The 24870-nt window shown below is 38.2% G+C and overlaps 1 protein-coding gene across 1 annotated transcript in view; it reads left to right on the top strand.

Moving 5' to 3' along the window:
• LOC127877272 (protein dachsous-like) overlaps nucleotides 1-20259 on the top strand; it is a 57556-nt gene extending 37297 nt beyond the window's left edge. Inside the window, exons 3-20 of the mRNA XM_052422955.1 lie at nucleotides 707-878; nucleotides 1663-1893; nucleotides 2231-2467; nucleotides 3232-3395; nucleotides 4526-5651; nucleotides 6330-7328; nucleotides 8266-8505; nucleotides 9550-9687; nucleotides 9868-10077; nucleotides 10975-11344; nucleotides 11565-11959; nucleotides 12718-12912; nucleotides 13888-14099; nucleotides 14695-14983; nucleotides 15735-16021; nucleotides 16332-16470; nucleotides 16766-16937; nucleotides 17544-20259. Coding sequence (XP_052278915.1) covers nucleotides 707-878; nucleotides 1663-1893; nucleotides 2231-2467; nucleotides 3232-3395; nucleotides 4526-5651; nucleotides 6330-7328; nucleotides 8266-8505; nucleotides 9550-9687; nucleotides 9868-10077; nucleotides 10975-11344; nucleotides 11565-11959; nucleotides 12718-12912; nucleotides 13888-14099; nucleotides 14695-14983; nucleotides 15735-16021; nucleotides 16332-16470; nucleotides 16766-16937; nucleotides 17544-20106 — 8139 coding nt within the window. The 3' untranslated portion in view covers nucleotides 20107-20259. The remainder of the gene's footprint in view (nucleotides 1-706; nucleotides 879-1662; nucleotides 1894-2230; nucleotides 2468-3231; nucleotides 3396-4525; nucleotides 5652-6329; nucleotides 7329-8265; nucleotides 8506-9549; nucleotides 9688-9867; nucleotides 10078-10974; nucleotides 11345-11564; nucleotides 11960-12717; nucleotides 12913-13887; nucleotides 14100-14694; nucleotides 14984-15734; nucleotides 16022-16331; nucleotides 16471-16765; nucleotides 16938-17543) is intronic.
• Nucleotides 20260-24870: the final 4611 nt, after the last annotated feature.

The raw sequence follows: 24870 nt of genomic DNA, 5'->3' as shown, positions 1-24870 counted from the left end.
GTGTTGTCCCTGATTAGCCTGTGTGGACTGCACAGGCTAATCTGGGATTACACTTTACGCACATGTATTAAACCCCGTTTTCTCAAAACGGGTCTCATATTTACTGCCAGTATTGACAGCTTTCTCATTCAGCCTGGCACCTCTGATACTCACCTTGATGGAAGTTTGAACAACACATTCTACTATAATTAACTCTTGGCAAAAAGGTGCAGAAATAAAATAATTTACTGCCAGGAGTATGTTTGTAGTGTTTGCCTAAAATTGAATCAAAGGACTAGAAGAGTTATGATTCCTTTATACTGATGAAATGGAAGAAGTTTGTCTTACTGTACAGATTTGCACGTATTAAAAATATTGTTTGTTGATAAGTCGGCTTCTTTATTTTGTTGGTTGCTCAACAAGACAAAAGTTATTATGAGAAAAACTACCATTGTTTTTGTTGAACTGTCATGTTACACAATACCCAAAATTTGATTTTGTCACCTGACATGCTGTTGTTGTAAGATTAAATAGCGGACAGGGGAGCTTCTGACCAGACTGTCTAGATGCACAGGCTGGACTAGAGCTATGCTGGCGACATATATCATAAGACCCACTTTGGCATAATGCATCTCATATTATATCCATAGTTAAAATCTGAATTAATAAATTACTGAACATTTGCAATTTTTGTTCAAATTTTAAGTGATCATTGTTTACTTTCCAGTTGAGTGCCAGCGACCCGGACTGTGGTGTCAATGGGCTGATCAGATACAGTTTAGCTGGTCCCTCAAGCTCCTTCACGATCCAGCAGCTCTTTGGCCACATCTGTGTCAGTCAGGCGCTTGACTATGAGACGATCACACTGCACGAGTTCTCAGTCATTGCAACAGACAGCGGTGAGCTGATAATTTTTTTATCAGATGATTTTGTTGCTTTTTAGTAGGTCTACGTTAACTAAAACAGTAAAAAATTGAAATAGGTGACTGACATAAGTTGTAACAACATGAAACACTAGGAAGGTACAGTCATGACAATGAGTTATATAAAAGATACTGAAAATATTCACGCTTTCATGCAGGTAATAATGATCTGTCAAATTAGATTTTGGCAGAAAAGTAAATTAATACATGCATATTTCAATAAACAAATATTAACCCAAAAAGACATCTGCTTGGTGTAATACTATAGGTAGTGGAAAATTCTTTTATTGCTTAGAGGTTTTTACCCTATCAGCGCCCTCACACTACTTTGAGGGAAGGGGTCCGCAGCCCTTAGGAGGGGGAATTTTCGCGGCGTTTTCCTTTTTGGGGGATTTTTTAACTTACTCTCTCATTATTACATTTGTACATGTTTGCACTATATTCATTGCATTTTTCATAATTTAGTATGTTTGCAAAGATTAAATTGAAATAGAATTGAGATATAATAATAATGAGACACATCTTTCTATTAAAAAAAATATTTTTTTTTTTTTTTAGGGGGGAATTTTCCCCCCCCAAAAGGGGAAAAAAGTATACTTTTCAGTTGGGGGTCAGATTTAATAGATTGAGGGCCCTGCCTATTCATGCATACCCAAACTGTAATTTTTCCATGCATGACATGCAGGATATATTTTATAGGTAAACGTGAGGCTGAAAATGCAATTTCTGATCTAAAAATGTATAACTGAACATTCTTCAGGCGGATATTCGACGACTTCAATCGTCCAGATAACTATTGAGGATGTCAATGACAATGCCCCAGTGTTTTCTTCACGCAACTACAGTCGTAACATTCAGAACAGCATGCAACCAGGCTCAGAGGTTCTCACAGTGTACGCAACTGATCGGGACTCCGGCACCTTTGGGATCGTCCAATACTCGATATCTTCTGGAAATACAGGCAGCAAATTCACAATAAATGCTTATACCGGTAAATTGTTTACTCTCTTAGATTGTGTGTTTAGTAGGTAAAATGTATAAAAGTGGCATTAATTTAAAATATGTTAATTTAATAATTCTTGTATTTTTCTGTTTTATCATATATGGTGTTTTATTGATTTTTGCTATCGGACAATTTAAATATCATGCATTTATTGTTGTCGTACATAACTACTACAAATTAATGTAAAGTGCAGAAAGTTAAAAATGCAATGCTGTTTAATACGAAGCTAATGATTTCAAAAATCTTTCTCAGTTACATAAAGAAGCAGGTATAAACTATGATGTACTTGCATAAAAGCTGATGGCTCAGAAATGATTTCTCTCAGGAACCATATCCCTTGCAACCAGCCTATCTAACACTGACCAAGACATCCGCCTTGTCATTGACGCCCGCGATGGAGGCAATCGTAATCAAACAGCCGAAGTTTACATCAGGGTCATGGGACAAGGCTACAATCTACCAGTATTCCAGCAGTCCATGTACAGGTTTCAACTGGGGGAAGACGCGTCAGTGAACTCTCTTGTTGGGCAGGTTACGGCGACATATGCTGGAAGTTCAAATGGTAAATACTGAAATTGTATTTCAGTATGTTTAAATCAGATATAAAAAACTAATAAATCTCAATACTCATTATGTTGGGTCAGTTACAGCAACATATGCAGGAAGGTTTTTCAGTATACCCTTTGCATGGTGGGATATTTGTCGTCTGCTAAATTGGGGTCTGATGAATTTCTAAAATAATCATTTTCTTCCCTTTTTTTTGAAAGACCTATATCAGAATAGCAAACAGTCTGGATCCTGATTAGACGCTTGTGGCGTCTGATCTGGATCCAAACTGTTTGCAAAGGCCTTTAAAATTCGGTTCCAGCGCTCAAAGGGTTAAAATTTATGTGCAAGAAAGTCATACATTGTTTTGTGTTTGTTTGGTTTCTCTGTGTGAGAACCATTGGTTTCTGATGGATTATTCAGCTGTATACCATCAGCATGTGTTTTTCCTTGGGAAATCAATGTTAACCCTTTGCATGCTGGGAAATTTGTCGTCTGCTAAAATGTTGCCTGCTGAATTTCTAAAATTAGCATTTTCTTTGATTTTTTTCAAAGAATTCTATCAGAATAGCAAACAGTTTGGGTCCTGATGAGACGCCACGTTCTGTGGCGTCTCATCTGGATTCAAACTGTTTGCAAAGGCCTTTAAAATTCGGTTCCCGCACTGAAAGGGTTAAAACCAATGATTCATGTGGCCTAATTTTAAAATTTATTTCATCAAAAACATCACTGTTTACTTTTATATCATACATTTACCTTAAGTAAATAAAACTATTTCAGGAATAACGTACACAATTTCTTCTGGGGACCTGAATTCCTTCTTCACAATCAACTCGTCTGGTCAGATTCGCACAACAAAGCAGCTGGACCACGATGAATACCCGGTATTGCTTCTCAGCGTGGAGGCGCGGTCTGGTAGCACACATCTGCTGGGAACCACTCAGGTGAGACTTCCTCTGAAAGTCTTTCTGTCAGGGACAGCAGTTACCACTTAGACTGGATAGGTGTTTCCTTGAATGAAAAATTTAACAAACAATTATATATTTTTTTCCTATTTATTTTAGCTTGATTGCTTTTAAATTACTGACTACTTATTTGTCTGTTTCCTGGGCCTAGAACCAGTACTTGGTGTATTTGGGGAGCTCTAAAGGACGCTCACACAGTGGGGATTGAATCTATGATCTCCTGGTCGCTAGGTGGACATCATATCCTTTACACTACCCCATCAACTTTGATATACACATATATTCTAGTATTTAACACTGCTGGGATACCTGATTGATTCTTACATCTCAGGGTTTTTTCTCCACTTTTTGGGAAGATAGCCCATGGCTTAGGAATTGGGAATTTCATCGGCATTTTCATGAAATTGGGAAAAAAAATTCATTAGCCTTTTTTTCACACGAAAAGTCCACTGACTTGGGAAATACTAAATTTGATATAACTCTTTATAATCATTCAAATTAAAAGAACAAAATCATATAATACGTTGTTAGATGTAATTGAATTAACATTGAGATAAAATACGCATAAGACACTTCTTTCTAAAAAAAAAATTTTTTTTTTGGAAATTGGGAATTTTTTGCCACATTTTGGGAAAAAAGTATACTTTTTGGGATTGGGAACATAGCCGAATTTCGGCTATAAAATCAGGCCAAAAAAACCCCTGCATCTTAAAACTCTTTATTATGATCAAGTCTGATTTATAATTCGATTTTGTTTATTTTAGTGTCAGTTTCAGATTGATGTCACTGGAGCACTGTTTAGACAAATTGTTGATTTATTAAAACTCTAGATTAATGAAAAGTTTATCTTTAAGTTTGATTGAATCAAAAGCCATAGGCTTATTGACACAGTCTAGGGCCTCTTTTCAGGGTAGAGCTAGTACTTGGTATCTTAAGAGAAAATGCTGAGAACCCTGCCACAGTGGGTATCAAGCCCGAGACATCCTGATTACTGGGCAGACCCCATATCCACTATGCCACCAATTATTTTCAATTAAGTGAGACATTATGATCGAAAATGACACCAAGTAATAACATTATGTTCAGTTCTATTTATCTGATCATTTTAGGTGAATGTTACCATTGACGATGTGAATGACAACGCTCCACAGTTTATCAGCAATCGTCTTACTATATCCGTTTCTGAGGCCATAGATTCCATGGCAACCATTTACACTGCTCGTGCAAGGGACAAGGACAGCGTGAAAAATGGAAATGGGGTGGTGGGCTACAGACTTCAGCAGAGTTCAAACTTCCTGTTCGAAGTAAACCCAACCAATGGGACTCTACGTCTTGCTAGGGGGGCAAATTTGGATTATGAGGCACTAAAAGTCCATGAATTAATAATTGTGGCCACAGACCAAGCACAGAAAGACCAAAAAAGTTCAACCATTACTCTCACTGTTTCAGTTCAGGATGCCAATGATAATACGCCAGTTTTTGAGAAAGGTAACTTCGTGATATCTGTACCTGAGAATACGTCAGTGGGACTGAAGGTGGGCAAAATCCTTGCCACTGACAGAGACACTGGAAACAATGGGAAACTCTCATATATGTTGGAAGATTCTAAAGACCTTGACACGTTTGGAATTTTCCCATCTGATGGGTCGATTTATTTGAAGAAAGCAGTTGACAGGGAAACACAAGAGGAATATTCATTCACCGTCCGTGCTAAGGACCATGGTCAACCACCACTGTCGGCTACCTCGAAGGTGACAATTTACATTCAAGATGTAAATGACAACTCGCCGGTCTTTTCAAGACCGGAGTACAGCTTCAGCATCGAAGAGAACCTGCCGTCTGGCCAGTCTGTAGGACGGGTGATGGCCACTGATGCTGATAAATTACTTAATGCCCAGCTACAATATGACTTCCTTCAACCTGAAAAAGACTTCCTTATCTCACAAACTGGAATCATCTCCACTACCCAAACGCTTGACAGGGAAACAAAAGAGTATTATAACCTTGAAGTTCTGGTGCGTGACTCTGGCACCCCAGTTAACTTGTCCAAGGTCAAGGTCATTATTCGAGTCACAGACATCAATGACAATTACCCTGAGATAAAGAACTCACCTCTCCAGGCCAGCATTGATGAGAACAGACCAAAAGGAGAGAGGGTGGTGATTCTACGCGCTGTGGATTTGGACACTGGAAACAATGGAACAGTTAGCTTCAAGTTGGAGCCGGCAGTTGATAGTAAGTTTTCTAGTTTACTGAGACCATATTTGTTTGTGGTATATTCTGCCAATTGTTATTTTTTATGATGTTTAATACTAGACATTTAAACTACGCATTTTGTGGAAGAAAATTTGTAGAAAAAGCAGTATTTTTAGGCCCCTGGTAGGGTGGCATATAGCAGTTGAACTGTCCTTCAGTGTGTCAGTCAGTATGTCAGTCTGTCCGTCCGTCTGAAATCTTTAATGGCCATAACTTTTTTAATATTGAAGATAGCTACTTGATATTTAGCATGCATGTGTATCTCATGGAGCTGCACATTTTGAGTGGTGAAATGTCAAGGTCATCCTTCAAGGTCAAAGGTCAAAAAAACAAATTCAAAAACTTTAACCAAAACTTTAACCTTCTTCATATCTTTTGCAATATTGAAGATAGCAACTTGATATTTGGCATGCATGTGTATCTCATGGAGCTGCAAATTTTGAGTGGTGAAAGGTCAAGGTCGTTCTTCAAGGTTTAAGGTCAAATTCAAAGCGGCGCAATAGGGGGCATTGTGTTTCTGACAAACACATCTCTTGTTAATTCCAGGATATGGTGTCATATCAGTCAAAGGATCTTTAACTAATTATAAATGACTGAATGTTCATTAAATGACTGAATGTTCATTAAATGACTGAATGTTCATTTCTTGCACTTCAGATCCAGATGCCCTGTCATACTTTGAGATTCACCCGGAGTCAGGATGGATCACAACTAAGGAAGTTTTGTATTATGAGGCTAGAAGTAAGTACAAGTTTCGGGTCGTTGCTAGCGACGACGGTACGCCAAGTCGTTCCACCACCAGAGACTTTGAAATCCTTGTGAACAAACTCAACAATGGTGCGGCAGCTCTTCTGGAGAACGTAAACATGACTTTTTACGTTGTGGAAAATGTGCCCATAGGCACGTTAGTGGGAACAGTTATGGTACAGGGTGTAGCTGCAAACAGTCGCATCTCCTTCTACATCACTGCGGGTAACATATTCAGCCTGTTCTCAGTTGAGGTGGATACTGGAAAGATCTACACAATCAGGGAAATCGACTATGAAGAGACGTCTTTCCAAACTATCGGTATCACTGCTATCGATAACAGCGGCTTTAGTCCAAAAAGTACTGTGGTAACCGTTAAAGTGAACATTGTGGATATCAATGACAACGCTCCTCTGTTTGACAAGGACCCAGTGTTGTTAGAGCTGAAAGAAAACACTCCCGTGAACACAGTTGTGCATACTTTCATTGCCACTGATATGGACTCGAGTGTTAACGGAACAGTTCGATACGAGATTGTGAGCGCTAGTCAAAACGTTTTACAGATTAATACTTACACTGGAAAAATGTCAGTGTCACAAAATATTGACTATGAGCAGGTCAAGGACATACTGCTTGTGGTCAAGGCCACAGATATGGCTCCAACCACTGCCTCTCAGTTATTCTCAGCCATTACCGTACGAATTCAGGTACTGGACGAAAATGACAATGTCCCAATGTTCCAGTCATATCCGCCATTACAGATATTCGAAGATGAACCAGTTGGATACCAATTGGCTTCCATTATTGCCACCGATGCTGATGGGAATGTGAACAACAGCGGGAATAACGTCATCTCATATTCAATCTTGTCTGTGAATAACAACGTCTTCTCGATTGATGAATTCACAGGTAAAACTATAATATTCCAATATGTTTTAATTTTGTTTCCTTCTGAAAATATGATTGTGGCTTCTATGTAATTTAAATATTTGTAAGTCTTAACATGTTTTCCGCTTGGAAAGCTCAAAGAGGTCATTTTGATAAAGATGATATAACCTTATTGATGACAATCGTTTAGGCGCACAATTTGATTTGATTGATATAAAAGGCTCTAGAAATTATCAAAATCATGTTGATGAAACTGAAGAACTATGAAAAAATACTATTTTAGTCATTTAATAAAGCATTTGATCAAGAAGAATTGATATAAGCCCCCCTCTGGGAAGGCTAGCTTTATGTCAGGTGTGTAAAGTGTATTGCTGAGTGGGAGCTCATGCTGACTGTACAAGCCAATACGGGACAATGCTTCACGCACATGCATACGGTCAGGTTGTCCCAGAGTGAGGCTCATGCGTGAAACCTTGAGAGAATCAAAAGGATCCTAGCCAATCAGACTTCCTGAAAATCAACAGCCTTCAGTCAGACATTTGGTCTGACTGGTCAGAATTTCATGTCAGACCTTAGGTTATTCTGTCATACCAAAGAACATACATGAAATTTCAAACAAAACTGAGAAAAATGTAAATAATTAGAAATTCGAATACACTCGAATTTCACAAAATCTCGTATTTGACAAAATCGGCAATGTGCCTATTTCGCAGTATTTTGCCGATGTTTTATAAATACTTTTAATTTCTTGGGAAAACCCGAAAATATTTGTCAGACATTTTGGGCCAACGAGTTCAGAATTTCAATCGGCCCTTGACTGTTTGTGTCGGACATGTCCGTAGGTCCGACGGAGTTTCGGAGTTTTGGAAAGTCTGGCCAATCTATATAAAGATCTTACCATGCCTGGTCCAAAGTTAACAAACACATGTTTGACTGGATGTCAATGACCTGTTCATAGGAGTCCTGACCGTCGCCAGTCCACTGGACCGTGAAACCACGAGCAAGTACGAGCTGCGAATCCTTGCACAGGATCAAGGCAACAACCGCCAGTCAAACGTGATCACCCTGCTCGTTCAAGTTCTGGACGTCAACGACAATGCGCCACAATTCGTCAAGACTATGTACCGTGCCAGCATCAATGAGACCAGTGCCAAGGGATCTCTCATTGTCCAGGTGACAGCCTTGGATCAGGACTCAGGTATGTGAAGTCTGAGGTTGCCATTTACAATGCGCTTAAATTGTTGACGGAGATTTTTGCTGACTTAACCCTTACCCGCGCTGATACACACTTTGACACGTTTGTAGTACCTTACAAAATCGAATTTAATTTTAAAGAAGTTTGTTACTTGATTCAAGTTTTAAATGCTCCATTTCCAACCCTACGATAATGATGAGCAGCAAACGCCATAAAACCTGAACAAACTGCAAGTTCTTGTTTAATGCTGGTTGCATATAGCCATTTTCAGTTTGCTTCTGAGTGGGAAAGGGTAAATTTCCCTGTTCTTATTTTAGGGTAAATTATTGCGAGTGTATATTGCTTTTGTATTCTTTTCTCCATAATGAAATATTTAAAAGAGAGTTTGACATTTTGGTATACACGTATAGGAAGTAACTGAAGTGACATGATTATACTTTCATGATATATGATTATAGTAAAATGTTGTGGTATAAGTGAATGTTGAACAAAATAGACAACTTGTTACTTTGACATATCCATCTGGGGTTTCCCTGCTATTTAAAAAAGGCTGTAAAATGGACCGGATCTCAAAGCAAAGTGATCCGATCCCAAACAGTTATTGTTAAAAACATCCCAATTCCCCCCCTCCCCCTCAAAAAGATTTTTTTGGGGGAAAGAAGTTTCTAATGATTATCATATCTCCATTTTATTTTGTAAACATCTAAAAAATTATAGAACTATAATTTATATAATTTTGCCACATTTACATCATTATAAAGAGTTTATTATATTAGTTTTTCCTAAATCAGTGGAATTTTAGCGCAAATTGAATTATTCCCAATAATTGGCCAGGAATCGGGAAGTTGCGTCAATATTTATTGATTTTAAAAAATCCCTACTTTGGTCCATTTGTCGCTAAAACAGTCCCAAATTTGCCATCTTATCGATTTACGAAATCCCAATTTGACCAGACTTTCCCAAAATGACTAGGAAAACCCCTGTCCATATATCTGAGTGATAGTAGTTTAAATTGCAAAATGTGTCGATCAATGTCCTGATTTGTAGGTGACAATGGCCTGTTGAGTTACCACATATCGGAGGGCATAGCAGACGACTTCTTCGACATTGACCCTGTTACGGGACTTGTTTCATTTGCGGCGGACACTTTGGATCGAGAAGCCAAAAGCTCCTATGCTTTCACAGGTAAAGTGGTCTCCAATCTTTTTAAATCAGATTAAAATATAATTATTTTTCTTGTATAAATCATTATCCCATTGGAAAAAAACCCACATTGAATATAAAACAAATAGGTTTTGAAAGTGTGTAATTACTCTTGACTTGATTTATACTGATTGTATACTATTGTATACTTATTTTTTACAGTGTATGTGCAAGATAATGGTTCACCAAGATTGTTTGACAAGGCGACAGTCATTGTTAACATAACGGATCTTAACGACAATAACCCAGTTTTCAAGGAAAAGGACCACTTCCTACAAATCCCGGAAAATCTCGTGCAAGATGGAATCTACCAGGTGGCCGCTCAAGATGCAGATGAAGGGGAAAATGCGCGCATCGAGTACAGTATAATAGGTAGGCTCGTTTGAGAAAAAATAATTTTGGCATATAAGATTGATTCTACATATAAACATGTTCATTTTAACAATGTAAAAAGATAAAGATAATAATGTATTTGTCATGCGAAAATGCGGCCAGTGTAGCGCCAAACCAGCCTGCACAATGGCCAAGTCAGGTCATGAGCTATGATGTTACATAAGTTTTTGTGGTCTCATTAGCGGACAGGATAGCTCCTCATCTGACTGCGCACATGCACAGGCTTGTCTGGAGCTGCATTGGCAGCTTATGGCATAAGACCCACTTAGCATGACATGTTCATAAAGTCAAGTTGACCTCATTGAAATATATCCTTCAGATTTCTCTCAGTGAAAACAAAATGTGACCCGTGTCATAAAATATTGTACCATCTGGTCAGTGATGACCCTGTAGCTGTAAAATCATGCAAGGTTTCTTGGTCTCATTAACCCTTTCAGTGCGGGAACCGAATTTTCAAGGCCTTTGCAAACAGTTTGGATCCAGATGAGACGCCACACAACGTGGCGTCTCATCAGGATCCAAACTGTTTGCTATTCTGATAGTGTTCTTTGAAAAAAATCGAAGAAAATGCTAATTTTAGAAATTCAGCAGAAGACATTTTAGCAGACGACAAATTTCCCAGCATGCAAAGGGTTAACACTCGGGGTAGCTAGTGAACAGACTGCTGCATACGGCATAAGACCAATTGTTGCATGATATTGGTCATATGTAATAGTCATAACACTAGATGAAAGTACTAGCAAATACACATGTTTGCACAATAAACTTGTTGCAGTTTTTCTCATTCAACTCCCATGTTGTCCAAATCTCGCAAAATTGTATTTTACACCTCTTGGTGAAAGTGCTGTTAAAAAGTTCCTATGCTTCATCTTTCAGGGGGTAACATTGGCAACAAGTTTGTCATCAGTTCTGAAACAGGCTTTTTGTCCTTGCGTGAGGCCTTAGACCGGGAAACCGTTTCTGACTACATACTGCTAATAAAGGCCAGTGATAGGCGAGGCGAGGACGTGTGCGAGATGTCCATTCTCGTTCAGGACCAGAATGACAATGACCCAGTGTTTCAGCAGCCCTCGTATGAAAAGCTACTTGTGGAGAACGTTCCTGTTGGCATTTCTGTTGTCACGATCAGAGCTACGGATGCTGACGAAGGGTCCAATGGAGCTGTTACCTACTCCATTGTCAATGATTCCGGAGATGCCAGCTTGTTTGATGTGAACTCTACTTCGGGATTAATTATTACTAAAGGGTACCTTTATTTCTGAATGTTTTGGCTATGGTGTGTTTTGATAGTACATATATTAGAACTTTTCTACTAATTTATGGTTCAAATTATATTTTATCAATTTCAGTTTTAACCTAATTTGAGGTATTAAGAGAAGGAAAATAATTGAAGTATTCAGGATATTAAGAATGTGTGGGTATTTCAAAACCACTCCTTGTGTAGCAATCTTATTTTGTTATTGCAGGGTATTAGACCGCGAAAAGAAGGGCCAGTACAACTTTGAAGTTCAGGCAAGCGATGGAGGCATCTATGACAAGCGTTCCGAGAAAGTCCGCGTTGAGATCGTCATTGGCGACATTAACGACAACGCGCCAGTGTTCCAAGAGGTACCATATACAACAAGAATTGCACAGAACATGGAGGCTAATGCAGTCATCATAACTGTCAAAGCAGATGACAAAGACGCCGGGAAGAATGGGGACGTTACTTACCAGCTCACCTCAAACTCAGAGTGGTTTATGATAGACAGAACTTCAGGGGCCATTAAAACCAAGAAGGTTCTTGGTGCAGACGCACTTGGGTATCACAACCTGCAGGTCGTGGCAACGGATGGTGGGGACAGTCCCCTAAGTGCCACAGGTAACAAAAAATAATGCTACGCTGTTGAAAATCAAGGCTTTATGCAAGTGCGTAAAGTTGTTTCCACAGGCAAATCAGGGATGACACTTTTTGCCTTTATGGTATTATTCGTTTAAAGTAAGTCTCTTATTAGTGAATATCAAGTTTAGGCAGCAAGTATTATCCCTGATTAGCCTGTGCTGCGACGACACTTTACACACATGCATTTAACTCCCTTTTCACAGAGCAATTCTCAATTAAAACAATTATGCCTAGCTGCCCTCATTACCCATTTATGCCTAGTGGACTCTCCCATCCTTCTAAATTGGATCAATTTATTTCCAAAATTAGGGATGTCTAGTATATTTATTTCTATATTTAGAATATTTCTTACAGAAATTCCTTAAAGCAAACAGCGCAGACCCTGATGAGATGCCGCATCATGCCTTTTTTCTAGACGCTAGGCATAAATGGGTCAAGCCTTCCTGTTTTTCAGAGTTATGAATACTGATGTCCAACTTATTGTTTGAGAGCATCTAATTGTAATAAAAAGGTCACCAGAAAAGTTTCAGACTTAAAGATGACGTAAAAGCATTTAAACAATTTTTTTGTTTAACAAAGATTGCTAAAACGATGAATTTCATTTCATACACAAGGTGCTATTGTATACATGATCATCAGTTTACTGTGATGATAAAATACAATTAACGGAATAGACACATAATAATGCCTTCACTTTGTCCACCATTTTAAATACAAATTTGGTTCCCTGCCCACAGGTGTGGTGGAGATCAATGTAGGGGGAGGAACCAGTCAGATCCAGTTTACAAGTACCAACTACACGTCCACCATTCCCGAGCACAGCCAACGCTTGACCTCTGTTGTCAAGGTCGCACTGACCACTGTGCAGATGGGGCTCTTGTTCAGTTTTGCCTCTGGAAATACTGACCAAGCCTTTTCAATTAGCTCGCAGGGTAAGTAAAGTGAACAAATGAATTGTTGTATTCTCGTGTATTCTTGTCAGCAAATTGCAAATCTGCTGGTATTTTGTTTGCGCCCTTTATACAAATTGAAGTTAGTGTTTCTGTATCTCAGAGGAATAGACAACTTCAGTTGACTTCCTATCACTACACATTATTTACTTCAAATATTTTTTTTATTTTGTTTTACCAGTTAATAATTACAACTTCTGTCACTTTCATATGAATGCTGCATTCTGATTGGATAATTTGTTCAAGTGACCTGTTTTTCATTTTCCGATGAACCCACTTTGTATGCAGATTTAAACATGAATATTCATGGCCCTACTTTCTTGGTCATAAACAAGTTGCCAAAATGACGTTATGTTTTACGCGAAACTTAATGGCGTTTTTTATTGGTCAATAGCGAAATGACGTTATATTTTTTGCATGAACTTCAATGATATACCCATTTTATGGAGATGAAACCGAAACTGAAAATAGATTCATACGCTAGATTTAAAAGGACTTTTATGACCCTTACCAAGATAGAATTTCAGCTTTAAGATAATTTTGTGTTGTAATTATAAGAATTGAATTGCATTTCTCTGCATTTCATCGGTGTATGAACTGTCGGGAAAAATACACCTAATTTATGCATAAACGCAGGGGTAATTTTCCCGACAGTTCATACACCGATGAAATGAAGAAAAATGCTATTCAGTTCTTAAATAATAACAAATAATTGTATATGATCTTACCATTTAAAACACAATTATTTAACTGACATAGATACATTATTACATATGTATGTATTCATGTACAGAGCCCATTTGATTTCTGTTAATCCTTTAAGTAATTGCAGATGTTATAATTTTTCCACTAGAGTTCACTATTTTGTGATTGCACCATTATTTCTCTATACATTTCCTTACATTTGGCACTGATTTCCATGTTTGAGATACTAACAGATCTTTTTCCACCAATCAGGACTGGTTACCGTTAACAACCCAGAAGCGATAGATTACGAGGAGAGCCAGCACATTCGTCTGATTGTCGCAGCCACTGTCGGGAATGAGTATGCGTATACTACTGTCTGGGTGTCTCTCCAAGACGTCAATGACAACCCGCCCTTGTTTTCTCAGAACAAATACGTCACCAAGTTTTATGAGGAACAGCCGTCAGACACTTATGTTATGCAGGTATGGGTTTAAAAGGTTTTTGATATGTGGTGTTCTACAATTTTGCATTTACATTTTCATTCATCTCATGAATTGTGTATTAACAACAATTTTCTAATTTTTATAATGATAATTTTTTTATTATTTATATCGCTGTGTATGAATGTAAATATTATTACTTTTTAAATTGTTTTATTATGTTTCTTCTTTTGTCAACATTTTACTGCTATTTTATTATCAGAGCAGTAAAAGAAAAAGTATATTGTAATAGTTATACCCCCACTAAACGAAATTTAGGGGAGTATATAGGAGTGAGCTTGTCTGTCGGTCAGTCCGTGTCCGCTCTCTTATTCAAGCAGTTTTCATCTGATCTTCACCAAACTTGGTCAGAAGTTATATCTAGATGATGTCTAGGCCAAGTTCGAACATGGGCCTTGCCGGGTAAAAAACTAGGTTACGGGGTCACTTAGTGGGTTTAGAACATTCAGCATGTTGTCCGCTCTGTAATTCAAGTAGTTTTCATCAGAACTTCACCAAACTTGGTCAAATTAGTTGTATCTAGTTTTTTTAACCAAATTGAAAGCAAATGAAGTAAAAGTCTCTTTAATTTCTGCAGGTTTCTGCAAGTGATGCTGACAGCATCGGGAATAACTCTGACATCGTCTACCACATCATTGGCGGCAACGATCAGAAAGTCTTCATCATAGACCCACCGAAAACTGGAATTATCAAGACGAACGTCATCGTAGATTACGAGGTGCAGGCCTCGTACATACTGGTTATAGAGGCCAGAGACGATGGGACACAGTCCCTGTCAAGTACTTGCGTTGTGAAGATCAACATTATCGACACCAACGACAATCCTCCAAAGTTCCCCATGACGTCACCTGTAGATATCAGTGAAAGTAAGTGAATTTTTCACACATGTACTTATCATTTACTTTTTTACACCATTATTAATGTTGATGAAAATAATCTGAGAATGGGTTATAATTTAATTTTTAAATACTATGTTGTTTTTTTATGTTACTGGGGGGGGGCTTATAAAGTTTTTTTCAATCTGTCTGATTTCTTATTTTGATGGAATTGAGTTTGGTGGGTCTGAAACAAACTTTCTGGTAATCTAAATTTCCTTGTCAATGTCAGTATGACCTTCAATACATCCTTACACTTTAAATTTCTCAGACACTGATCAGAGTTTGACGAAACTTGATATGCAGAATTATTGTAGGTTGGACATGAACATTCTTCTCATGGCGCAATGATTTTTTCAGGGAGTTATAACACTTATAATTGTAAATACGTCATTTTGGACTAGAGTTGTGTTTAATCGTTTTCAGTTTTTATTTTTCCTGTGCAAAATCTCAAGAATTAATTATCTTAATTTCATGAAACTTTGCTTTAATTATGAACTCTTTTTTAGGTAGGACATGTGCATATTCGCAGTTTGTTTTTCTCCATTTAATTTAAAGAAGTTATTAGCCTTTGAATAATGATTTCTCTCAGCCTTAGATTTCGGACACTAATTTTACAAATTGTATATGCATCTCTCCGAATCATTTTAAACATTGAGATCAACTTTTATTCAAAAAGAGTTTATTTGCTACAGTAAAACTCCATTTCTCTATGCTTACTAACATATCATGATCCGCACAGATGCTGATGTGGGAACCACAGTGGCCCAAGTGACGGCGAATGACATCGACAAAAGTCCAGCGGTCATGTACAACTTCACCAGTGCCGGGAACCCTGATGGCATGTTCTCGCTTGATCGCTACAGTGGCATTATCCGTCTGGCACGGCACCTTGACTTTGAGACGCGACGTAGCTATGTGGTGGTACTCCAGGCGAGCGATGGAGTGTACACGGTCAATACGACACAGCAAGTGCGGGTTATCGATGAGAACGATAATGCTCCGCAGTTTGTACAGCAGAGCTATAAGGTAAATTGTTATAGGTTATGCCATGGTAACTTTAACAATACAAAAATCTAGATTTATTTTTTTTAGGTATAAAAGATTTTGTCAAAATTTGAAATACAAGAACAATGTAATCAATCCAATCTGAAGAAACATGTTCACATGTTCAAATTTTTTAATTAAGAATGAACATTTTGTTGCCCTCAAAGTTTGCCAGAATCATTAATGGTTTGCAATTTACGCACCCTGAAATACAATATTACAAATTCTGATCATAGATGAGGTCAAAAAGAGTACTGTATTGATACAATTTTAACGTTTTGAAATGTCCTAGGTGTTAATTGAGGAATCAACAGTGCCCGACAGGTGGGTGGTTCGGGTCAATGCCACAGACGGGGACAGCGGTGCAAATGCTGCCATCGTGTACAGAATCGCCCATGGAGATGCACAGTTCTACATCAACCAGTCCACAGGTCAGTTACCAGTCTGACTTTAATACATGTATTACCAAAAAGAGATTTGCAGGGTTTATTGTGAATCTGTGGTGCTGGAATTTGAAATAACATTTCTTGTCCATTTTTGACAAATATTTTATGGCATATCTTCTTTCAAAAGATATATAATATCTGCAATAAAAAATATGAAATAAAAAAGTGTATTTGTTTTAATTTTTAAATGTCATAGCTTTAAAAAAATGTTATTTTGTAAATTGTGGAATTAAAAATTTCACTTAATATCATTCAAAATTGTTTGATGTTTTGTTTGAAGGAGTGATCTACACAAAGGGCGCACTGCAGTTCAACCCGAACAACGATATCATCCAGGTGGTGGTCATGGCCAGTGACAGTGGCACCCCTCAGCTGTCTGCCGTGGCTGCAGTCTATGTACAGGTCACCAGCGTGAACAAATTCACCCCGCAGTTCCTGTCAAACGGATACTCGTATGTAACTTCGGTTACTATTTTGTTTGATTTTTTAAAAGCTTTTTGACTCACTGAGAGGATTTTGCTTATGTTAAATTACTTAAGAGTATGTTCAAATTATCTTTCCAGAGTTTTTTTATGTCCCCCACCACTATAGTGGGGGACATATTGTTTTTGCCCTGTCTGTTGGTTTGTATGTTTGTTTGTTTGTTTGCCCCAACTTTAACATTTGCAATAACTTTTGCAATATTGAAGATAGCAGCTTGATATTTGGCATGCATGTGTATCTCATGAGCTGCATATTTTGAGTGGTGAAAGGTCAAGGTAATCCTTCAAGGTCAAAGGTCAAATATATAGCTTCAAAGCGGCGCAAAAGGGGTCATAGTGTTTCTGACAAACACATATCTTGTTTGTAATAGTTGTAATGATTTAAAAAGATTCCTTTTGGAGAGTTTTGATTAATTACAAGATATTTTGAAATATTGTTATGATAGACAGACTATATATTTTTTGCTACCATAAGAAATTTTGATTTTTTTTCTTCTTACCATGACAATCATATTCTGACATTGTAAAATTCCTTTCACAAAAGCGGCTTCCTAATTTCTTCCTGTTTTCTTTCAGCTCTGCTGTGTATGAGGACATATCGGTGGGTTTACCCATCATCCACACGAAGGCAATGGACAATGATACACAAGGCTACAACAACAAGGAGATAGACTACTTCATCGTTGGTGGAAACTCTGAAAATAGGTTCATCATTGACCAAAAGAACGGCAGCATCATTCTCAACAGACCTTTAGACAGGGAACGTATTTCCGAGTACAATTTGATTATCATGGCAAAAGATCGCGGGTTGCCGCCAAAGAATTCCAATACGACAGCAAATATAAGAGTTCTAGATGTAAATGATCAGGTGCCGTATTTCGAGTTCAACCAGTATTCCGTCACGCTGAATGAGTCATTCCCAAATGAGACCAGATTTCTCATTGCAAGAGCTTTTGATGATGATCAAGCCGATTATGCTAGGCTGTATTACACCATAACCTCAGGGAACGAAGATGGATTGTTTATAATAAATGGAAGCACGGGTGAGCTTTTTATTACCCCCATGCAGCATTTGGATTACGAGCGACACACTTACCACAGATTGATCGTTAAAGTTTCTGACTGTGCCAAGTGTAATTCCAGCGTCCGGTCTTTTTCCAACATCACAACTGTGCACGTGAATGTAACTGATGTTAATGAATACATCCCACAGTTCCCTGTTCTAGTTTATTTCGAGGGAGTGTACGAGAACATGGGGCCTGGGTCGTCCGTCTTTGAAGTGCACGCCAATGACAAAGATGGCGGAGTGTATGGTGAGGTCACCTACACGATTGCTGGTACAGACCAGTTTTCCGTGCACTACAAAACTGGACTGGTTACAAACAACGTACAGTTTGATTATGAGGCCGCAAACAAACTGGCATTTTTTCAGTTCAAAATCTGGGCAGAAGACTTTGGTGGGAAAAGGAACTCAATCGATGTGAAGTTACGATTATTAGACGAGGATGAATATGCTCCGGTGTTTGAAAACCACTCATATTCCTTTGATATACCAGGCGATGCTAAGAAAGGTACAGTGATTGGAAGAGTGTCAGCTTCTGACGCGGATGGTGGCAACGCTGGTAGACTAGTTTACAGAATTAAGCCCGCGCATAAATACTTTGCGATGAATGCATCAAATGGGGACATTATTGTCATCAATGACTTGAATAAACAGATCGCAGAGGAAGGGGCAAGAAAGAAGCGTGAAGTCAATGCTCTGTACATCGAAGTTAGCTCTGGGATGGCGGATTCTAAAACTGACTCTGTTGTTGTTGATGTCAATGTCGACAGAGACTGCCCAGATTGTGCCATGCAGAAATATGTCCAAGAAAAACCTTCCACAGGAAGCGCCGGAGTAAATCTTGTGTATGTTTTGGTCCCAATCGCCATAGTCATCATAGTTGTGATTACAATTTTCGTATTTCTATTCGTGAGGAAACGCAGGGGTGGAAAGTCTCCACCTCCAAGCGAGACTCCGATGTGCGACTCTGACGAATTTGACACTGTCACGCAACCAAATAACAACATCGCTCCGAATTACCAATTTCCCAGTAATAAATATCCAGGAGGTCACCACACGGCACACAACACGACAACATCTTCCAACGTGTCCGGGCATTCAGGCTCAAGCGGACGGGGTTCAGCAGAAGATGATGATGACGAAGAGTTGGCCATGATAAATTCTAGCTCTCCATCCTACCTGAATAATTCTAACGGGTTCCGGAAGAACATGCCCGACTCCGGGATACAGGACGACGATAACACTTCAGAACCTTCCGTTCAAAACCACCAGGACTATCTTGCAAGGTTAGGCATAGATACTGCGAAGATCAATTCAAAAGCCAAATCAGGTCTGGGACAATCCGTTGAAAGCATGCACCAGTTTTCTGATTCAGGCGGTGGCGAAGGTACTGGTTTAGAATTGGGAACCATCGACTACACAAAACTCAATGGTACCAGTTTGGACCATGATGGAATCATGGACAAAAACAATGACATGGGTTTCCATGAACCAGAGCCCAATCTAGGTAGTGGCTCCCTATCAAATGTGATAAACAGTGAGGAGGAATACAGCGGCTCCTACAACTGGGACTATTTGCTAGACTGGGGGCCGCAGTATCAGCCGTTGGCTAGTGTGTTCTCGGAAATCGCCAGGTTAAAAGACGATTCGCTGCAGCCAAAGAAGCAGGCTGTACAAATAGTTCCTCAGCAGCGGCACGTGCCCGCCGTTGTTCCCCCTGTACGCAACATTCACCCCCCTCCCATGATAACAAATGCCCCTCCAAAAGCTCAGCCAGTGGTTGGATCAAACCGAACTAGTCATTCCTCTGGTGTGTCAAATCTAAACTCGGCTAGGAGTAGTACGATAAACACTTCGCTACCCAGCATGCCGCGTTCACCAATCAGTCACGAGTCTAGTTACACATCACCTGCACTAACGCCCTCGTTCACCCCCTCCCTGTCACCCCTAGCAACCAGAAGCCCCTCTGTCTCACCAGTCAATAGTGGGCGTGGCCAGCTGACTCCGAGGGGGCGAGGCGGAAACACTCAATTTGTGTTCAGTTCTTCAAGCTCAGAACAAGAACTGAGGATATAGACTCATGTTTTGACACAAACTGTGCTATAGGAATCTTTTTAACATAGATTTGTTTCTCATTGCAAGGTTGTGCGGTATTTATTTTGCTCCTTGTGTATTTAAATGGTTTATATAGATTTTGTGGTGGAAATTATGTCTGAGATGTGTTGTGATCAAGTGAATGCTTACTTTTCTTGATCAGATTTTTTAAATGTTTTTAAGTGAAATATGAATACCTCCTGTAGTCAACATTTTTTATGCAAATTTATTTTTATTTGACCTGATTTAGATGGCACAGAGAAACATATTTATGATAGAAAGAAACCTTAAATACATAGTTCTTTGGCTTTTTCATTTTTGAGATTATATTATTCTATGAGTCGATATTTTCCACAGGTGTATAATCAAAACATTTTTTATGCGAGTGCTTTTCATGGATCAGATTTCAGAATAGCTGATTCTGCATTTTCTTGTCATATATATGAGTTTGCTAGGGAAAACAGGGCTTAATACATGTTCATAATGTGTTGTCCCAATTAGCACAGGCTAATCAGTTAGGGAATTTTGTGATTTTATTGTATTTGTATGCCCCCAGATTTAATAATCAGGGTATATTGTTTTTGGCCTGTCTGTCTGTCCTTGTATGTGTCTGTCTGTCTGTCATTGTATGTGTCTGTCTGTCTGTCATTGTACATGTTGTATGTGTGTGTCTGTCCCAAACTTTGGCCATAACTTTTGCAATATTGAAGATAGCAACTTGATATTTGGCATGCGTGTGTATCTCATGGAGCTGCACATTTTGAGTGGTGAAAGGTCAAGGTCATCCTTCAAGGTCAAATATATGGGTGGGCGTATTGCGTTCCACAAACACAGCTCTTGTTGTCTTAAGAAAGTATTTTTTTTAACGAAAATCAAAAAAAAATAATGCGGAAAGTTTCGTCCCTGATTTGCCTGTGCAGATTTTACAAGCTCATCTGGGACAACACTATATGTACATGCATTAAGCCCTGTTTTCCTATTAGCTCATCTCAAATGCATAAAGATAAATTAAAGACTTCTTAAATGTTATGGCAAGTGTATATAAGAAATCAAGCATTTATCATGTGATGTTGATAAAAGTCGTGTAGACTATAAAATACTGAGTGGTTGTGAACCAATGTTTGTTGATATACATTTTGAGATATGATATTTTGTAACAGCAGAAAACCTTATCCATTATCTTGACACAATTGTGTTATGTATTTATTGATCTGACAAGTTCAAATGAGTGACATTCGATAGATTGTGTTTCCACTGTGTTGCAAGCATATTTTACAGGACCAAACAAAATTTCCTCACTGTTTTGTGTACTAATAACGTATAATTGATTCAGAGCACACTCAAATAAAATATACTGGGTGAAACCTTTGGGGATTTGTCAACTGTTTATAATGGATTTTTCTTGCAATAATTTTACACTTACATGTGTTCAAGGAAAGGAATATTGTATTAATCATTTGCACCAAGATTGGACCACCAAGTTTTTTTGTTCAAAACTGTCGGTTGTTAAAATGGTTGTGTTGGTCTGGTCCTAAGAGACTGTAAATATGTATATGAGAGTGTATATACTCACATAAAAGTGTCTATGGAAGCATTTGTGTGCCAAATTGAATGTTGTGAACTTTTTTTACAAAAAACTCAAATACAAACAACTAAATCTTGTCTAGCACTGCAAATACAAAGCTTATATTCAGTTGTTTGTCTGTTTTAATCTTAGTTAATTACCATTTTTATCGCCGATTTCTATTCACATGCATGAAAAATATACTGTGTATTTTAATCTGACATTTTATCATGCTTAAGTTTGTTAAAGTAGTTTTATATTTGTCTGTTTAGTAGATATTAACATTGTTGTCTGTTTAGATTATTTTATGTAACATTCCATGAGTTCATTTTATTTTTCTTAAGATTCACATGAGATAATGCATCTTTTTTCATTTATACCGTCTGATGCATACAATGTTTATGCAATTTTATATTTTAAGAAAATATTGATCTGGTTAAGTAATGTTAACATAATTGTCTCCAGATAATGTTGAAGATCTTTTGTGTAATAATGCAGTCAGAGTATTTAATTTAAATTTTCAAATGGCTTGCTTTCATTAGTCTTAAAGTTGTGTTAAAATGCACTTCTAACTAAAGTTTCTACACTTTCATCAACATCAGAAGCAGCAGCGTATTAATTCTTTCACCGTTGATAATTTTTTAGTTAAAAGCAATAAGTATATTGTATGCCTTTTTTGTTATACGCGATACTGTTTATATATCGCCATGACATATTTCAATTGCTGCAACAACAGCAGCAACAACAGCAATTATATGAGCCCCCCTCTGCGAAAACAGGGCTTAATTCATGTGTGTAAAGGTTCATCCCTGAATAGCCTGCGCAGTCAAAGTCTGTTAACCCTTTTCATGCTGGAATATTTGTCGTCTGCTAAAATGTCGTCTGCTGAATTTCTAAAATTAGCATTTTCTTCGATTGGTTTCAAAGAATACTATCAGAATAGCAAACAGTTTGGATCCAGATGAGACGCCACGTTCTGTGGCGTCTCATCTGGATCCAAACTGTTTGCAAAGGCCTTCAAAATTCGGTTCCCGCACTGAAAGAGCTAATCAGGTGGGACACTTTCTGCCAAGACTGGATTTTTGGTTTAGAAGGTTTAAACAAAACATTCCATAAAAAGCATAAAGTGTCGTCCCTGATTAGTTTGTGCGGACTGCACTGGCTAATCTGGGAAGACACTTGACGCACATTCATTAATCCTGTTTTCCCAGGGCGCAACTCATCTCCAAAGAATATGGATCAATGATCCTTTCATCCTCCTCATCCTCATCATTTCATCATCATTCGCAGTGTAAACTAACATGTCACATTTTAATTCTGGCATATTGTTACTGATTGATTCGTTCATGCTCCTCCTCATCAGGATTATCTCTCTCAGTGTATATTAACATGACACATTTTAATACTGGCTTATTGTTACTGATTGATCTTGTTTTAAACTCGCTGTTCTTATAGCTGGTCTCTTACTTCTGTATTGATCTTTTACAAGAAAATTTTATATTAGTAATAAAAAGTAAAACTGTCACTGCATTGTGTATTGTTTTCCTAGTTTAACCCATTTATGCCTAGCGTCCTGAAAAAAGGACATTGCAAACAGCGTAGACCCTGATGAGACGCTGCATAATGCGTCGTCTCATCTGGGTCTGCGCTGTTTTCTTAAATGAATTTCTTTATGAAATATTCTAAATATAGAAATAAATATACTTGACACCCCTAAGTTTGGAAATAAATTGATCCAATTTAGAAGGATGGGAGAGTCCACTGGGCATAAATGGGTTAAAAATCCACGAGTCTGAGCTTGACACTATTATTAAGCCAGGTGCATATGCGTATAATGTGTCGCTTCAGATTAGCCTATGCACTATTCACTGGCTAATCGGGTATTAGCCTTTGCAGTCCTCACTGGCTAATTGGGGACAAACCTTTCCGTTTTTATGGAAGATTTCGTTCAAAGGAAATCTCTTCAGTCAAGGCGTAAAGTATCATCCCTGATAAGCCTGTGCGAACTGCACATACCTATCTGTGAAGAGACACTCTCATATGCATTGAGCCTTGTTTTCTTGAAGCAGTTTATATAGTGTTAATTAAATTGCACAATTCAAGTTAGCTGTAAATAGGGCTTTCAAATGAAACATCGCCCACAAGAAAAAAGGGTCTGATCAATGATTTGTGTATTGAGTCACTATTCCAGAAATTATATGAATGGCGAAAATTATCGAACAATATGCACAAGCATACTTTTTTGTTTAATGGTGCTTAATACTCGCTTATTTTTAAAGTTAATATTACATTTTATGTATGGATGGTAACACATAAGCGGATCCTGGTCAAGTTTCCGGTCGGTAAAACAGAGGATCCGAATACTTGATTAATATTTGAGAAAAAGAAATTATCCCTTTTCTTATGCGCACATTGTTCCTTATCGCATAATTCGACGATAATCTGTTTACTAGACATCGTCGACGTACATATATCCGTTAATTGCGCTTGATTGCTCATTGTCAGCTCGGGTACTACTTACATGTACCCCAAGTACTCTTAAGTATACTTACATGTACCCCAGGTACGGTAAATAAACTAAAACGTACCCGGGAAATTTAACGCTAAATAGGTCGTTGTAGGCTTTTTTTTATATTAATTATATTCACTTTTATGTCATTTTCTTTTAAATGGTCTCTATATTATCGAAACTCATATTCAAAAAGCATGTTGACGCAGTTTTTTAAAAGAGACGTTTGTTAAAGATAATCGGTAGCGCGTTTTACTACATCGGATTTTAGGCGGGAATACGACTCGGGTACAGTCCAATATCGATCGGGTACGATAATGTATATTTACCGTACCAGGGGTACATGTAAGGATACTTAAGAGTACCCAGGGAACATGTACGTAGTAACCGAGCCGACAATTAATTGCTCTTTTGCCCAGCGGTTGTCCGTGCAAATACCACATTACCTTGGTGATACTGGTCTACAATCTACACGCAGAGTTGTCGTTCCATGCTCTCACATACAATTATATCCACATATGCTGGTTCCAGTCGAATCTCTGCGTTGAGGTTGACTGGTCTAGTTTCCTAATTGTCCTCTTTCGCCTCAGTGTCAATGAGTTCTGTCTGACAGAAACGGGTTAAAGAAACGTTTACCTCAACAATGAGACCTCAATTCGACGGTTTGTCCGAC

This window comes from Dreissena polymorpha, chromosome 4 (genome assembly GCF_020536995.1).
Source record: "Dreissena polymorpha isolate Duluth1 chromosome 4, UMN_Dpol_1.0, whole genome shotgun sequence".
Classification (NCBI taxonomy): Eukaryota; Metazoa; Mollusca; class Bivalvia; order Myida; family Dreissenidae; genus Dreissena; species Dreissena polymorpha.
This window is presented reverse-complemented; position numbering and strand designations above follow the sequence as displayed.